Source organism: Setaria viridis, chromosome 7 (assembly GCF_005286985.2).
Source record: "Setaria viridis chromosome 7, Setaria_viridis_v4.0, whole genome shotgun sequence".
Classification (NCBI taxonomy): Eukaryota; Viridiplantae; Streptophyta; class Magnoliopsida; order Poales; family Poaceae; genus Setaria; species Setaria viridis.
This window is the reverse complement of record NC_048269.2, coordinates 21430662-21448769: the sequence shown is the minus strand read 5'-3', so window position 1 is coordinate 21448769 and position 18108 is coordinate 21430662. Positions and strand designations below refer to the sequence as shown.

General features: G+C 49.6%; 2 protein-coding genes across 2 annotated transcripts; one reads left to right on the top strand and one right to left on the bottom strand.

Moving 5' to 3' along the window:
* Nucleotides 1–7601: 7601 nt before the first annotated feature.
* On the bottom strand, nucleotides 7602–11539 carry LOC117863856 (agmatine deiminase). Its single transcript, XM_034747724.2, has 10 exons — nucleotides 11270–11539; nucleotides 10043–10156; nucleotides 9841–9936; nucleotides 9679–9757; nucleotides 9259–9302; nucleotides 9083–9161; nucleotides 8860–8994; nucleotides 8525–8760; nucleotides 8266–8418; nucleotides 7602–8139 (listed from the first exon to the last, which is right to left on the bottom strand). Exons 1-10 carry the CDS (start codon nucleotides 11363–11365, stop codon nucleotides 8050–8052), a joined length of 1122 nt encoding a protein of 373 aa, XP_034603615.1. The 5' UTR covers nucleotides 11366–11539; the 3' UTR covers nucleotides 7602–8049.
* A 763-nt stretch (nucleotides 11540–12302) lies between these two features.
* On the top strand, nucleotides 12303–17470 carry LOC117863855 (probable inactive ATP-dependent zinc metalloprotease FTSHI 3, chloroplastic). Its single transcript, XM_034747722.2, has 5 exons — nucleotides 12303–13465; nucleotides 14451–14774; nucleotides 14863–15163; nucleotides 15515–15717; nucleotides 16770–17470. The coding sequence occupies exons 1-4, from the start codon at nucleotides 12533–12535 to the stop codon at nucleotides 15709–15711; spliced, it is 1755 nt and encodes a 584-aa protein (XP_034603613.1). The 5' UTR covers nucleotides 12303–12532; the 3' UTR covers nucleotides 15712–15717; nucleotides 16770–17470.
* Nucleotides 17471–18108: the final 638 nt, after the last annotated feature.

The window sequence follows — 18108 nt, the reverse complement described above, 5'->3', positions numbered from 1 at the left end:
GTTGTATAGGTGCGACTGACCCCAAATCTTCGAGTTAATCTTAATCTGAGTCCCTGATCCCCTGTCTCAGCTTTACCGAGTTTAAGTACTCAACTTCCGACTCCTGAGATCCGACCCCTCTCCACCGCTCCCCAGTTCCGACCCTACCGACCCCAAACCCATACCGCCGGATCCTTTTAAGTCTCCCCACCGTATCTCTCTCGATCTGAGCAGTGGACCAACCGAGACTGACCGGTGGACCCACAAAATCTTTTCCCCAGATCTCCCGCGACAGACGCACTCGAGTAGCATACCCGCTTCAGAGTTCCCCTGCCGCGTAGCTCAACTCTTCCGACCCCCGCCGCTCCGCCCCGTCGCCGACCGCGACCGGATGGATATCCGCGCCCCTTTCCCCAATCGCAGCGGAAGCCCTCTGCAACCCTTTCTGTAGCACCTCGCCGCCCGCGCCCATCATCACCCCGCCGAACCCCCGGCTGCGGAGCCCAATGCCTCCTGCCTTTTCCGCCGCCCCTCCACAGTCGCGCCGCCCGTACTGCGCTACACGACGATTCCTTCGTCGCCAATCCAGACCCCGGCCGCGACAGTTCCTTTCCCGCCCTGTTAGAGCAGCGCCCCGACAGTCTGTTGCTTCGCGCTCGCCCGCGCGACCGCAGCCCGCCTGTCTTCTCACCTGTGCGCCCTCGTTTCTAGCGCCGTTTCCCCGGTCACTTCCATCAGATCCACCGCACGACGATGCCCGCCTCCGCCAAATCTCAACCACCGGCAAAACCGCGCCTGCGCCGCCCTGTCATCGGTGCCTAATGACCGCCGGTGCCATCCCCAAAGTCCTGCTCCACCGCCCTCGTTGCTCAATCGCTGCCCCAGTAGCGCACTCTATCGTTTCTTCCCCGGTCCTTGCGCCGCTCCAACCTTCTCTCTTCCACGCAGCTATAAAAGGGAATGCTGGAGCCCCGCCAGAGTTCCCCTTCGCCATCGCTGCCTTCCCGCTTTGCTCCCTGTTCGTGCTCACAGCGCCACCGCCTAAGTTCCTGAGGAACTCTCCTCTCGACTCCACACCGTTTTTCCCAATCCGCCCAGCCTCTTGCTCCTCCGCACTGCGCGAGAGCTTGCTTGTTGTCCACAAGAAGTGCCGCCGCCGTCGGAGCACCGCCGGGCATCGCCTGCCCAAGTCTGCTCTTTTCCGACCCCAAGCTTCACCTGTGAGACGAAGATAAGATGCCGATCCTTTTTCCGTCTCGTCCGACCCCTCCTATCCGCCCGACCCCTGTTCCGTCTCGCCCGACCCTATCTGTTTTGCCAACCCTTTCTCCACCTCGCCCGAGGGCTCGGCTGTATCCTTTTCCTAGACCCGAGGGTATAGGTGTAACGACTTGGGGACTTCTCTACGTTAAGTTTGAGGACCCCAGCACATCTATTCCTCTAGTTTAAGGGTCTAATCATAACTTCCTTCCCATCCAACCCTCGGATCTCGATCTCCACCAACTCAAACGAACCTCCCCACCTTTCCCGTAACTTGCCGCAAGTTTCTGGGCTCAAACTTGCAAGTGTTGCTGTTGAAATAACCGTCTAAATACTAACCCATGCATTGCATTCGTGTAGAGCTGCGTCTCACCGACGGCTTCTACGAGCTGCACCCGGCGCCAGAAGACGAAGGTGTAGCCGAGCTCCTGCCTCCAGAAGCCGAAGCCGCCCAAGCAGAAGAGCAGCTTCCTTCCTTCTCGCTTGAAGGCAAGCCCCGGATGCATAAACCCCTATGTTTTACCAAACTTGCGCATGCCTTCTTTATCTTGTTTGTGCATTTACGTATAGGAGTTGTTTGGAACCATTGATGCATGACTAGTTCCCTGTTTCGAACACTAGCTGTTGGACCGAGTAGTTGCCATGCTTAACAAGGAAGCGGTAAAAGTCGAGTGATCTCCTGTCACTCGCGAGTTGTAGGAGTTGGCTGTTTCCTTTCTGTTACACTATAAGGACGATGGACGGGGCAGGGTTTTGGGTAACGCTTTGGTGGTTGCCTGATCGCCCCGTCTGTCTATGAAACTTGCTAAGGCCCGACAGTGGTGGTGTTCGTGATCAAGTATTTGAAAGTACTAACCTCATACTTATTATGGGATGAGCAAGCCGAGTACCGGATTGAACCTAGACATGAGCGGTCGCCCCATTGTCCTTGGAACGGAGTTCCCCTACGGCCGCACGTGGTGGCAAGTGTGGTCACAGAACGGCAGAGGCCGGGTCTGTGGAACATTGCACCAAAGGAAATGGGCCCGACACGGGTTAGGGGATCGATGGGGAAGGCCGACACAGGAAGCGACCCTCGGTGGTGCGCGGATGTCGTGAGGTTAGGTTCACCATGTGAAGCGTCCCCACATAAGTAGAGACTAAATGTGATACAAATATCAGTCCCAGGAGGCTGATAGCACATTTATTCGACAGATAATTCAGTTACCGTACAACTCCCGAGAGAGTGGGCGTGAGAGCCACGCAGCGACAAGAAGTAAATACACAACAGCGGCTAACCAAGCGACTGCTAAAAGACAGCACTCAGGACTACACGGCAACAGCAGCATCTTGGAAAGGCCAACACCACAGGCAGCGTTGGGTGCGGACACAACCTCTACTCAAGATCTTCGACGATGAAGTCAGGGTCTTCCTCTGTAGTAACGAAGCAAGGGTGAGTACGAATGTACTCAACAAGTCCAACCCCATCCACGGAGGGGGATACAATCAAGTATATGCACAGGATATAACAAGGATAGGCAAGGGTTTATTTGAGGTAAAGCTAAATTTTCAACACATGCATAGGCTCGTTTTCAAACAAACTTTCGTAAAAGCTTTTCTTTAGTAACCGAACAAGGAGTGGGGTTGATCCTACACAAAGGATCCAAGTTTTTATCGCTATCGGACTCCCTGTCCGCCATAGCGCACGGCACAACTGCCGGACTCTTCCAAAATTCGACACACACACACACCATCCATGCCCAAGTGCTAGTTATGTGACCAAGCCGTAACTCGTCCAATGCCGCGGACACGGCTACCCGGATAGGTTTTAACTCTGCAGAGGTTGTACACTTTTTCCACAAGTAGGGTACCGCAGCACGATCACCTTAGTGCCGGTGCGGATCCTAACAAAGCCATTACCCACCTTAGCTAAGATTGGCTAGCCCTCACGGAAGCACCCAAGGGGTTCACGGCTCACCCACGAGACCGTAACCGGGACCTAAGTCACCAAGATCTTACTCCTTTTCCATGGGCTCCCGTTGCTCACCAGCACCCCTGAAGACTAACAGTTCAGCTAGTGGGATTTATGCTAAGCCGTTGCCCATACAACGGTCGAGTGCTTGCACGATGGTGGAATTAGGCAAGATGACACATCAACTCGGTCCTTAACCACGACAAGATGGATATCTCCCGACATTGCTCAACCACTAAGGTACGAGCACAACATCCTGGCATTTCACACAAGAAACACCCATCCATCATGTCTACACATCCTTTTCCCTTGAACCCAGAAAGCCATTTTCCTTTATTTGCACACACACACACACACACACATTTATTTTCCGAAAACCTCATTGTAGTGGTGATTGTATTTGAGTAACAAATCCCTAAGCATTCTAGCGGTGGCTGTCGACCAATAGAGCGAATCATATTTAGAGACAACCATAGGATAACAAGGAATGTTCATAACAATCAAGGGGTGGCTATCCAACCATGTCTTGTGATGAAATAATATGCATTTTGTAAAACAGGCCAATAGGTTGTGTTTGAAAAACTAGGTATTAAGTATGCATCAAAGGGTGAGATTGGACTTGCCGTCTTCCAAGCCTTCCGGGAGTTCCGGCTCGCGGTACTGGTCCTCGGGCTCGGGCTCGCGGTCAAACTCCTCCTCAGGCTCCTCCTCGGGCAAACCGCGATCTACGGCACACACAAACGGACACACAAATAAATAAAAGAAAGATCGGTTTTTAACCGTGAGCTCCGAACAGAAAATGCGAACGAAAAATAGGTAGAAAGATTATTTTTGGGAAGTTTGGATATAGATCGGCGGAAGTATTCTGGAGGATGACGTGGTAAAATTTGGGATTAATTGGAGGAAGTTTGGCGCATGAAATGACGGGTTAAACATGAATTAGGGGCTTAAACGGAGGTTTAGGACTGGTTCGTAATAAACCAGGGACTTATTTGTAATACTTTTGGGGGTGGAGGGGTCGATCTGCGAAATAGCCTTTGAGAGAGGTGGAAGGACCTATCTGTAAATTGGGGAAACTTGGGGGTCGGATCGGAATTGGAGAACCTTTATCTCTTCTCCTTCCAGGAAGGGAGAGAGAGAGTGGGGAGTTGGGGGTCCGGCGGCGGCCGGCCGGCGGGGCTTCGCCGGCGGCGAGCCATGGGCCGGGGGCGGTGGTGGAAGGGAGCTCCATTTGTCCCCTTACCTTGGAGTTTCGGAACGGGAAGTGGGGCGGCCGGCGGTGGTCTGGTGGAGGCGGCGCTATGTGGCGGTGGGAGACGGCGGCGCACAAGCGGCGGCCGGAGGTGGCGGTGCTCGGGCGGCGGTGGCGAGCTGGGCGGCTTGTGGATGGGTGAGGAGAGGAGCCGGCGAGGGGTCCTTTTATAGGCCGGCGAGGGAGGGGCCGACGGTAGGGGTCCGGGCGGCCGGTGGTGGCCGGCACGGCACCGGTGCCGTGGGGGGCGAGAGAGGGGGTAGGGGCCGGCAGCTGGAGGTGTGGCGCGGGGCTGAGGCGGCCGGCGTGGGAGGGGCGGCGTGCGGGGCCGGAACGGCCGGACGCCGGAGCGGGCGGTGCAGCGACCGGGGCCGGGTCGGGCACGCGGCCTGAGGGAGGCGATGGCGTGGTCGGCGCCGGGCCCCAGGCGCGCGGAGGCCGAGCGGCGTGGCGTCAATAGAGGTGGCGCCGGGGGGGGAGTTAAGGAGCTGGGACCGGACGTGCGGCACCAGGAAGAAGGAGGAGAAGGAGAGAGAAGAAGGAAGGAGGAAGAAGAAAGAAGAAGGAGGAAGAAAGGAAGAGGGAAAAAAGAAAAAGAAAAAGGGGAGGAAAAAGAGGAAGAAAAAGAGAGGGACCGGCGGCAATTGTGGCATGCGGTCGGAGCACGCGCGCGGCGATCTGACGACGGCACGCGGCGAGATTTACGGGCACAGGTAGAAGATAGGAGTCGGCTCGGATGCCGGGACGATTTTGGAATTCCGGGAGCTCAGCGGTAAAAAGATTTTTAAAGACGATTTTTAACGGGTGATTTTAGTTGGTGTTTTCCGCGGATGTTACACCATGCATGGTTAAAGAACTCGAATCGATTCGTCTGCCTCTCACAGTGTGAGACTGCTTGATCGCTATGTCACCCTGAGTAATAAAGGAATCTGATGATGACATGGTCTTGATGATGATTTATATACCTTTTGATTGGTTCTATGTTTGCTTAGAGTAAGTTGCTAACCTAGACCGGATAATGAACTTAGAATCTGAGCTAAAACTTTAAAAATAGGGTTTTACCTAGTGCTTTTGGCAAACAAACCCCTCAACCAAAGAGCCTTGCATGTCTAGAGTGGTGGAGCAGCTCTACTCCCTGCCGGTTAAGTCTTGTTGAGCTTAGTAGCTCAGCCTTGTTGTGGCTCTTCTTTTTCAGGTGAAGTTGCTGCTCTTGAGCCCTCCTCTGTTGGCACTTGGCCGCCCCAACTCCCTCCGGGTTGGATGTTTGAGTGGGATCCCTCCTCGGACGGCGAGGAGAGGGATCACTGACGTCTTGGCCTCACCAGTGACGTCCGACCCCGACGAAGTAGCTTCCGCTTGTTGTTTTACCTTCTGTTGTTTTCTTTGAACCTTGTAAAACTCTGATGTTTATTTTAGTGTTGAACTAAATGGTCAATTGTTTAAATCAGTGGACTTGTTGTATTCTCTGGAACCGCTCACCTTCGTGTGAGTTTGCTAACTCGGTCCTGTTCAAGTGGTTAAATTGGAGGAAATCCGACGGCACTTCGTGTTAACTTGGCTAAGGCATGAGTGTCGCATATTAGGCGACTTAATCATGTTAAATCAAGCTAATCCGAAGTGGATCCGCCACAATAGGATAGAATGTGATCAAGGACACAACTTGCCTTCCTTAAAGTCTTGTTGCTGTTCAGAGTCTTTGAAGTCTTCTTCTTGAGATTTCTCGAACTACGCTCCTTCTAGCGTCACACAATCATCCAAAGCAACTAAACAAGCAAATAAATACATCTAATAAGAAACAGTACACCAAACAATAAAAATGTGCTAAAACAACACTTTAAAACTATTGTACTTAGCACAACACTTTAAAACTATTGTACATGTTGCAAGAATCGCGTGAGCGCAAGATTCACTGGAATCGGAGCTAAAAAAGAAAAGATACGAGATAAACATGGTTTCAGGGACTTCGATGCAATTAACTATAGATTTGAAGGGCTAGCAAGAAATATCTGCAAGACATGTAAAATAGTGCTCGCAAAAAGGATAAGGCTAAGAGTTAGATCTGCAAAATTGAAGGGTTCGGGTTAGATTGAAAGGAACTGGAAATTTCTAGGGGGTTTTCGATAATGTTGCCAAGACACAAGAAAAGGATAAATAATTACAGATTTGTCCAGGGATCTATTTGCAAAACTGAGGGTCTTCTTCCCATCGCTTGCGGTAGCTCTGGCCAGCCAGCTTGCTAGCGCTCTAGCGACCTGGGGACCAAGGTGAGGAGGAGAAACGAGAGAGGAGAGCTAGGGGATCCTCCTCGTATTCTCATTGGCGGCTGGTACGGCGGAATCGGGCTGGAAATTTGGCCGGTGGTGGATAGCAGACGGCAACCGGCTGGGGGCTCCATGCGGCAGCGGCGCTCTGACGATGAGCGGCGGTGAGGGTGCGGCTCGTCACGGCAAAGCTCCTCCTGGTGTCCGTTTGGTCCTTCAGACGGTGGTCGCGGCGAATCGAGTGCGAAGGTCGGCGGCGGCGCTTGGCTCTGTTTGCTCAAATGGCAGCGGTGCGACGTGAGGGAGGACGAGGCACGACGCAAGAGCGAGCGAAGGTAGCAGCGAGCAGGGCACGGGCACTCGGCCTTGCCTTAAATAGGCGCAGGGCGCGAGGCCGGCCGTGGCACGCACGTTAAGAAGGCGGCAGCGGGCTCGAAGCGGGTCAGGCCCAAGTCTTGCCCAGACCAAAAGGATTAGATTTCTTTTATTTTCAGAAATGATTTCTCGTGAAAGAAAAATCCAGAAAATTTCTAGATGATTCATTTAAACCACGAAAAATACTTTGAGAATCCCAAAAATTCTAGGAAAATTCCTATAGATAGATTGGGACACAGGGAATCCAAATAAAATACTTAGAACCCGTGAAAAAGAATCTAGAACATTCTAATAAATAGATTTAGCTCTAGAAAAAGGAGAATAAATTCCAGAAAAATTCAGAAAAATTCTCAGAGAACCTAGGAGTCGTAAGACGCAATTTTAAACTTTTTCATGCTCAAGGAATAAGAAATGCAACCATCATGAATGCAATACACTTAAACCTATGGTTCATTAAGTTAATTTTAGAAAAAGATTTAATGCCTATAAAGAAATCTTAAAGCCTTAAACGAACGCAAACAAATTTTAGAGAAATTTTAATTAATTTCTATTAAATCATAAATGATGAAAATTAGGATGTTACAAATTCTGCTGCTTGCGAGTTGCGACAAAGCGAAAGAGGCAAAACATAGTAGGCTTTGACTCGTCCTGTCCTGGCACACATCGCAACGCAACGAGCGTCCGCCGAACGCGCTCAAAAGCGTCAGGACAAGTCACCCACCCAACAACAACCCACCACGTCCGCGCACCCACGCGGAGGCGTCTCGTGCTCTCGACGGCAGCCGCGGGCCGCGGCCAGAGAGAGGTGGGCGGGCGGGGGTGGAAACTATCTGTCAACTAACTGCTGACCGGTCTTATTCCTCGCACGTCTTGGTATGGGTGAGTGCGATAACGACCGAAGATAGAATCAGAGATCAATAGTACTACTAGCATAGCAATAGCATGTCCTTCCATCGCCTTGGTGTGTCCGCCTACGACGGGCGCACGGGCTGCTGCTGCGTGATGCAGTGGACGTTCCCGCCTCCCAGCGCGATCTCCCGCCCGCCCTCGACCATCACCACCTGCGAGCCAACAAAGATCACGGGCCTCATCAAATCCAAGTGAACTCCAGTGCTCTGCCCATACGCGACACGGAAACGACTCACGTTTGGAGCTGGAATGCACGTTGAAGTGAAGATCTTAATTACCTCGCGATCAGGAAACGCCTTCTGAAGAACCTTGTACGCCTCCTCGTCCCACTTGTCGCCGAAAGACGGCGCTACGATGCCGCCATTCGCGATGTAGAAGTTCACGTACGAGGCGGCCAGCCTCGTGCCCGGCTCCCTCGCCACGGCGTGCCCCTGAAACCCCAACCCCCGTCCAGAGATTCTCCACTGTTAGCGACGGCTGAGATCAGCACTGCAAGCAAGTAGCTTCTAGTAATGTTTAGCTGTGAACGATACTGACTGTTGAGAGAACGCCATCCGCCTCTTCCTTCGTCATGTACAGGGGCCCCGGGACGTGGATCTTCACCACTTCTATCTGCCGTCCTTTAGCATCAACCGATTGGGTCAGAACCGACAGCGCCTCGGCTGACCGTTCGTACTGGGGGTCCTTCTCGTCATCCGTCCACGACAGGAGGATGACGCCGGGTTTAATGAAACAGCACAGGTTGTCGACGTGGCCATTTGTGTCCTCGTCACCTGGGCAAACGGTCAAAAGCTTATTTGCCAGTAAGGCAAGTAAACGTCTAGATGTGAGAAACAAAAATTATTTACAGTCAAAATACTTTTCTTGTTTACCGTAAAGTCCACGAGGTATCCAGATGACCTTTGTGACTCCCAGAAAATCCTTCAGCTCGTTCTCTATCTCTAGTTTAGTCATGTTGGGGTTTCTGTTTGGATCCAGCAAGCATTCTTCGGTTGTTATGCATGTACCTGATGAAATGTGACCATTAGATAGGAAGACAACCACAGATAGACACAAACTATCTTTTCATCGACAAAGATCTGAAACATCACATACCTTCTCCATCGACATGAATGCTTCCACCCTCGAGAACCATTTTGTGCGAAAACCTAGGGATCCTCTCAATCTCAACTATCTGAAATTCATGGCCGAAAGAGTAAAGTGAGTTACCAGTACGGAAAACAGCCTAGCACAAACATCAATTTGTTCTTTAGCGGGGCTCAGTTGCTTACTTTCTTGGCAATATCATTGTCAAGACTCCAATCGTCATAGATTCCTGCAGGACAGAAGTAGGAAAAAAAAACTCATTTTATGAAAAGAAGGTAACTCACGTTGGGCTCATCGGCTTGTGAAGTTAAAGAAATTCATATTCTAAAAACAGAGGAGTGCTTCTATCCATGCTTTCCTAGAGCAAATTAATCAGAGATTCAGATCCACAGCTTACAACTACCTTTGGAAATCACTTGCTGGTTGCTACTAAGAATAGTTATTTTGTTAAGTACTGATTAGCAATTGGCACCTTTGCATGAACAGGAAGCTAATTTGTGGAAAAAACTTGCATAGAACTATCATCAGGCAAAACAATAATCGAAATAAGCAGTATGAAAAAAGTGCAGAGCAATCATGTATAGTTCAATTTAGTAAAAACATACCTCCCCAGGCGTTAAATTGCCAATCTATCCCTGCTATTGTTTGTTTTGTGATTCCTGACTCGACTTTATGAGTGATAAACTGAAAACCAGGAACACTATAAGCAAACGAAATCATCGGACTGGAAATGACAATAGAAGAAGGCAAAGATTTAAGTGACGCACAGTGGGTCCCATATCACGGAACCAGGAATCGTTCATGTTTATTTCAATCACCCTGATGTTCGTATGATGTTCCATCAGCTTGTGGACATACGGGTACTGCCAGAGACAAAAATTTGAAACTGAATAACACATGTATGATAATAAAGCATTCTGCATTTCTACCATACAGTTGAAAGGTGGCAGATGTGAGACAATCTGATACCTGCTTGGTACTTGCACATATTGTGACAGGCTCAAATTTTGAAATGGCAATTGCAGCTCTCGCAAATGTCTGTTGAGCTGGACCAGCATTGTCCCGCCAGTTGTCTGGACGCTCCTGGCGTTCCAAAAAAAAAAATGAAAATGTTTATCATGATAATGCACTTGGAAATGTTTAAAAAAGTGTCATGTGCACACTCACATGCATGGACAAAATTGAGCAGAAATTATTAGGACCACCTTATAACTTTCATGATTCTCTTTGCTAAAATGAGCATTATATTCAGTTTTGTATATATTGGCAGGTTGCAGGTTGCAGGATCAGCTTATTTATGTGTTTGTCATAGATCGTCATCGGCAGATTATGATAATGGTAGATTGCAACATCAGAGTTGCTATGCCTACTTCCAAACAAAAAGAGAAACCAATCACGTCTTTAGAAATTTAGAATCTAGGATACTAAACTTTGGATACTCTGTTTGATTCATTAGTCCTAGACTCCTAGTTAAATACAACATATGTCGCTGTTAAAGCTAAAGATTCCAGCAACAAAATATTCAAGATTCCAACTCCACACGGCAATACTAGTAATTGACCAGTTGATCCGGCGGCCGAGGCGCTAACTGCTCCCAGCAACATGCAAGTTGGAACACACCCGTCGGTTTTACAACAGAAAGACTGACCGATTCGTTTCGCAGTTCAAGAAAGAGAAGCCTACAAGACTAGCCGCGTTAGGACCATATAATTCACAGAGCACTGTGGCCGCACATGATCGATCCAGTTGATCTGGACAGAACCACTGATGTATGGCAACTAGCAAGTTAAAGAGGTTGTTTTCTGCAAGACAAGTCATGGTGGCGCAGCTAGCATGATGGAAAGCATAATCTTAACTTTCGTTTTTTTTTCCTAAAAAGCAGCGTCTTATTGCTCAGTAAAAGGCGAGAAAGATCGCGCGCGCTGACGCGCAGCGCTCAACCTTTACAGTTTACTATTTCACGAAAAGAACTTGATGACTCCTGAACGGCAATCCCGCGGACGCAAGCAATCGTTTCTCAACCAAACAAAAGCACTTTCTAGATGAGAATCTGATTCCAGCGCGCCTCACACGGATGGCCGGAAACCACGGAGCACCGAGACGAAGACACGAAGAACGAAGAACAAGCACTGAAGAAGAAAGGCAGATCGGAGAGGACGAGGCAGGGGAGGGAGGGAGGGAAGGAGGAGTACGTACAGGCCATCCCATCCAACACTGCTCGTGCGGTTCCCACTCCGCCGGCATCCGGAACCCCATCTTCGCCGGGCGCCCCTCCATGACCTTCGCCATCATCGTCCCTGCCGCTCTGTCTCTGTCCCTCCCTCTCCTCTCTAAATTAACCCTCGAATCGATTTCTAACCACGGGTCCAGTCCAGGAGGGCGCGGGGGGCCGCTTTATATGGCGCGGCCTGAGAGTGGGGGGGACGAACGGCAGCAGGACTGCAGGAGGAGGAGAGCGGTTCGCCGAGCACGTGACGGCGCCGCGGCGCGGGGCGCTTTCCGCTGCGCCCCAGACTCACTGGCCGGTGGGGCTGCCGCTGCGAGAGCGGTTGGCCAGTCAGGCCGTGGGCGCCCCCCGACGACGGTGCGGGAAATCCGACGTGAGGATCAATAGGGACGGTGAATCTCGCTGGCCCGTGGGACCCATGCTGTGGAGATGCGGCGGGGGAGAGGAGGACGGCGGATCCAAGTAATCCAACCCAGGCAGGGCAGGCCTGGACCGGGCACCTCCCCCGCGCGCGCGCCACGCGGCCACTGGAAGACGACGACAGAATCACACAACCCCACAAGTCGGAGACGGGCGTGGCCGCAGTGGCCGCCGCCGTGTTGCCACCAGGTTCCGCTGGAGGACAGGGTTTACGGCTGCAGGTTTCGCGTCGTGAATCACGCACAATGTGACTTTTTTTTTGTCTCTTTTATTATAAAATGTTTCTAGCTAGGTGCCGAACTGTATTAATTCTTCGGCAGGATTCACAGAGAAATCCGACTGAGAAAATTTATTATCCGGTTGCAAACATCATGCATGGAGCTTTTTTGGTTGGGGATGGGTAGTCGTGGGTTGGCCCAAGCACACACATTTCGTTTCCACATGCCATGCCTCACCTGGGCTGAGGCTAAATTGATCCGACACCTGAGTAGCCCAACAAAAAGAAAGAAAGCCCACGGACCCAATTTTTCTCGACAAAAATCTCCTCGGCCATATCCCCCGTCCGTGTGCGTCGGCGCTCGGCAGGCAAAGCAATCAGGCATCAGACACCACCCGACTACCCACCCGAGCAAGATTGCGGAAGCCAATCGAGAATCACCGCACGATTCCTCCGCTCGGCTCGTCTCGTCTCCTTCGGGGAGTAATTCCGTCGAACGCCTCGCGCGCACGCCCGCCCTCCCGCACCGCCCGCGGCCTTGTCCCGATCGAATGCCGTAGGACGAAGCGGAAGAGCGCGCGCGGCGGTGGCTGCCATGCCATCCATGGCTTCCCTCTGCCCCTTATCCGCCGCGCCCTCCTTCCCGCGCGCTCACGCCGCCCGCTTCAGGAGCCCCGCTTCCTGCAGCGGCCACGCCGCGACCGCAAGGAGCAATGCCTATGTCTGCGGCTGCGGAGCTCCACCCGCCGCGGCCAAGGGTTGCGCGGGGCTGCGGTCGCGGTGGAGGAACCCCGTGCGCGCCAAGGTCGACGAGGCGGACAAGGACGCGGGCGCCGGGCTGGGGCTCCCCACGCCCGGCCGCAGGAGGCGGCGCCTGCGCCTGCGGCCGCGGCTGCGCCTCCTGTGGTGGCGGCTTCGGCGGCTGTCGCCGCGGGACCTCGCGGCCGACGCCGGTGCCGCGCTGCGGCGCGCCGTCCGCCGCGTGCCCCCCGCGGCTGCGGCGCCGGTCGTCCTCGCGCTCCTCCTCTTCGCCGCGCGGCTCGCGCTGCCCAAGAACGTCGCCAAGGAGGTGGCCTACTCGGACCTCGTCGCGGGGCTCCGCGAGGGCGCCGTGGCCGCCGCCGCGTTCGAGGAGGACTCGCGCCGCATCTACTTCAGCAAGAGGGCCGAGGACGGCGACGACGGCGACGAAGCGAGCGAGGCCGGTGAGACCGAGAGCGCCCCGGAGGCGCCGCCGAAGTGGCCGTACTACGCGCGGAGGGTGCCGCACGACGAGGGGTTCCTGCTCGGGCTTATGCGGGAGGGCGGGGTGGACTACCGGTCGGCGCCGCGGCCTGCGGGGAGGCTGGTGGTGGACATGCTGAGCACGCTGCTCACGCTCTGGGTCTCGCTGCTGCCGATGATGTGGTTCCTACAGCGGCAGCTGTCTGGTGGGGGCAGTGCTGACAAGCGACGCAAGCCGAGGAAGCAGAGGGTGGGGTTTGACGACGTTCAGGGTGTAGATGAAGCGAAGGAGGAGCTTGTTGAGGTAAACGTGGCTTTTGCACTCCTTACTCATGAATGTTCTCTGTGATGCTTGATGAATATGGGAAGACAAAAATCATTAGGCAAGACACATTTCATCTTGAAAAAAGGCAATTTACATAGGATTCGAGAGGAATGGAGATGGTACATCCACATCGATACAGAAATTAGGAAATGTCAATCAAGCATACTGTATTTGTGGTGGGCTTGCTTTTGCTTTGTCTTAGAAAATCACTATGCATTTAGTGAATTGCAATCACCTCTTAGTCATGTGCATACATTACATCAGAGCTATGCTCCATTTATCAAGTGGAAATGTCATTTTGATATTGCCTCTGCTTTGCTCTTGCATTATGCATTAATCAGATAATGTATGCCTACAAACTTCGGCAATAGTTTATTTCACATTTGTTAGACTCCTATAAGAGCTTACTCCGTAGGTCGTTCGTGACACGAACTTGAAGGCTTCATTCATCATTTGGCTCAGTGTTCACTTTAAAGTATTTTTTCGCATATTAGAAGAAGCAAAACTTGGGAATATGAACATTGCAATAAGATCTTTTGAGTTTCATTGAGGGGAATTAAGCCTGTTTGCCTTGTATTTGCTTACTTTTACGATGTGCCTCTTGTACTAAACCATGCCTTTGCACCATTTTGTTTACGAAGTTCATTGACGAAAATAAAAAATGCTGAGAACACTCTTACAAGGAACAGAAATGTGATAGCTCCTGGAAGTCTGGGACAACAGGGCAGATATAAACTGTTGAATGGTTACTTTGCACTTGGGCTTTGTACTTGCATCTTGCAATTATATTGGTCTCAAATAATGTCCTTTAGTAAGTATTGAGTGCTGTTTTTTTCCATAACTAGGAATTTCATTGGTCTGAAGTTGTTTCTTTTTCCCTTGCAAGAATTAGTTTTGCATTACTACTGAATCTGGACAATGGTCATTAAGAACCTTAGTAAAACATGGAGGTTTTCCAATGCAGATAGTAAGCTGTTTGCATGGTTCACTGAACTACAAGAAGCTTGGAGCAAAATTGCCCAGGGGTGTCCTGCTTGTTGGCCCTCCAGGAACTGGAAAGACTCTGCTAGCAAGGGCTGTTGCAGGAGAGGCTGGAATTCCATTTTTCTCTGTTTCTGCTAGTGAGTTTGTTGAAGTTTTTGTTGGAAGAGGTGCTGCCCGGGTCAGGGATTTGTTCAAGGAAGCCAAAGAAGCTGCTCCATCAATCATTTTTATTGATGAACTTGATGCCGTGGGTGGAAGTAGAGGTAGAAGTTTTAATGATGAGAGGGACCAAACTCTAAATCAGGTATGGTTTCTGGCACTCTGATGGTCTTTCATATCCTTTGTCTAATGACATCACCAAAATATGTTTCCTTGATTTTCTCTATCAACAGCTGCTTACTGAAATGGATGGTTTTGACTCGGACATGAAAGTTATTGTCATGGCTGCTACTAACAGGCCAAAAGCACTGGATGCTGCTCTTTGTCGGCCTGGTCGCTTCTCCAGAAAGGTTGTTGTTGGTGTGCCTGATGTGGAGGGCCGCAAAAAGATTTTGGCTGTTCATCTAAGGGACATTCCTTTGGAAGAGGATCCTGAAATAATTTGTGATCTGGTTGCTAATTTAACCCCAGGACTGGTTGGAGCGGATCTAGCAAACATTGTTAATGAGGCTGCTCTCCTAGCTGCACGAAGAGGTAAGTTAAAATCACTTATGTAATAAAGGTAAATCACACATTTGTTGCTTATGCATCAAATATGATGTTGATGTCAGGGAAATTATTTCTAAATTCAATGGTGCTTTGAGTTGCATGGTTTAAAACTTACTATTTTTGGTCCATGATTGAAACCTATTATTGAGCTATATTTCCTACTAATGCTATTGGAAATTATTACTGGACTAGTCATAATTCCACTTGCTGTTCCATATTCTACCTTTGCACTTTGAAATGAGATTAGATTCTAGGTGTTGGTTAATTAATCCCAAATGAAAAAGGCAATTGGAGAAAATATGTTGATATGGAACTTATTGGTGCTGATCTGTCCAGGTGGTAATACTGTTTCCCGGGAGGATATTATGGATGCAATCGAGAGGGAGAAATATGGGGTCAACGGCAGACAAGAAACCAATGACTCTGAAAGGCAAGGCCTCACCAAATTATTTCCATGGCTACCTAAGCCTGGAAATAAACCATCAAGCCCTGATGATTTCCGAGGACTGATGGGTTATCAGACATTAAGCTAACTTAAGGTATGTTCAGATTTGAGCCCTTTCCAAGGATTAATGATTCTTGCCCCCCCCCCCCCCCCCCCCCCCCCCCCTCAAAACAACATGTCTCGTATTCTTGACGTTCATCAAAACATTCCTTTTAAACTCATTTAATTTGGTTTCCTTGATTAGTTGGATCAACTTGACTCACTCTTTGTAAGGACTTGAAATATGTCTGTGATGTTCCTTACTTGAGACATAGTCCTCAACAGCATTGCTTTGAAAAAACTACATTTGAGGAATCGGTGTAAAATGTACTCATATTTTGCTTGACAAAATGGACATAGGATAGTTTGGACTTTTACTTGCCTTTCCTGGGAAGACTACACTATTTGTTCAAATTTTCCTCAATGGATCTTTTTTATTGGACCAACATAAGTTTGTATAGATTTCCCACCTTTCCCTCTTAGCTTCAGCTTTTGGGTTACCTGAGTGGTACATGAAATTGCTCAAAAATATGTAGCATGAAAGCCTAAGCACTTGTAAGATCAAGAGCTCAAGATCTATCATGCACCTTTGGAAGGAAAAATGTAGCAGGCAGAACTCCGGAATGTCAAGTAATGAGAATGGATGTTTCCAGGTCTAACCATACCCTAGCAGCATTGGGTCCACACTGCATAGGTTTGGGACTACCTAGATGACAGGGTACTGAAAAAGTGCAGTGTATCGCTACCGCTCACATTTCTCCAACAAGTATAGAGGAGGGCATTGATTGTTAGAACGTATCGATGGCAAATTATTCATTTTTTTCATGTCCTGATTATTGTTATGGTTGCTTAAAATGAATCATAAAGTATGTCATTCATATCACTGTTGTTATTTTGTGAGGCATTCCATCCCTCCCTTTTCCCCTCACAAGATATTTCATTTTGAATTATGTAAGTTTTTGGGCAATCACAACATTTGGAATTGGTTGCATGCCTTTTTGAACATGCTTCCTTTGCTATCTGTGATTTTGGTACGCAGTACAGCTGTAGAAGTCATGACCTTTTGTCTGCTGAACTCTTATTTGGCGTTTTGCTTCTGTTGTGCAGAATCTGGGAAATTGTTGCCTGTAGTTGTATTGTATAGCAGAAAATATACATCTCCACGGACCACGGTATGTGTGAAGGATGTTGAAATCGGTGGCTTTTGAGCTCTGGCACTTTGTGAAGAAAGCTGTTACAAAATTACACGAGGATAGCTTGTGAAATGCGGAATACCAAGATTTTTCCTAGCTTAAATCAGTCTTGCGCTCCATAATTTTGGTAGAAACATTGCTCAGGTTTTGTCACAGCCTGCACTATTACTAATAGAATAGTCTAAAATAGCTTGCAAGCTACTGGTGCTCCTGCTGCTGTACACAAGTCAGCCACCTGTCTGATTCTTACAAACTCGATGTCGAGAAGTTCTGCTCAAGTTGGATCTGCAATGATGTTTCACTGCACAAGTGTGCTAATAGAGTTAGATCTGCAACCATGTGCGAGTGTACAAGTGAGAATTGAAGCTTCAACAATTTGCAAGCGTACAAGTGAGAATTGGATCTGCAATGATGTTTAGGAAGCACATTGTGTCATGTTCACTGTTCACATTTAGCAAAAAAAAATTCATGTCAACTTGCATTACTGCTATTCTGTAAATCCACTGAATCACCATCACAGTAAAGAACAGACTAAGTAGCTCTGGTAGTTTCAAATGCAAAATCGCTCAATCTGTCAGTATTTATGTATCAAGGTGGTAATCTTTGCTGTGCTCATCTAGTCATATATATGTGCCATTTTCTCTAGCATCTGCTTGATCATTAGCCTTCCGGGATGATATTTTGGCCACAGGTTCCCAAGTGCATGACTAAATGGATTCCTTGACAGTTAGTCGGAGATCGACGGGACCTAATTGACCTCGAAAAGCCTTGTGCTGTCAGACGCATATCCTTCGGCGATGCCGACTTGACCTTAATAATTGGGAAGACATGCAGGGGCTGCAGAATCAGGACATGTACCTTTGGCAAAGACGAAGCTTCTCCTGCTCTTCCTCAGCAAGGAAAAGGGAGTAAAAGGTGGCAGAGCTTTGGCTTTGCAGATTCTGAATGTCATGAACAGGAATGAACTGTATGGCTTGGCTTGGCTCTGTATGTCGCTTTTTCTGGGCTCTATGTGCTGCTGCTGAGGCCTTGTTCCGCAGGATCAAATCGCAGGCTCAAAAGAGGGGGGAAACATGGAAACTGATTTGCAGCTTTCACTCTTTTGCTCCCAGTGCATATCTATCTATGACTCTAGGCGAAGTTTACTTAGGGGGTGTTTGGATGCGAGGTACTAAACTTTAGGAGGGGTCACATCGGATGTTCGGATGCTAAATAGGAGGACTAAACATGAGCTAATTATAAAACTAACTGCA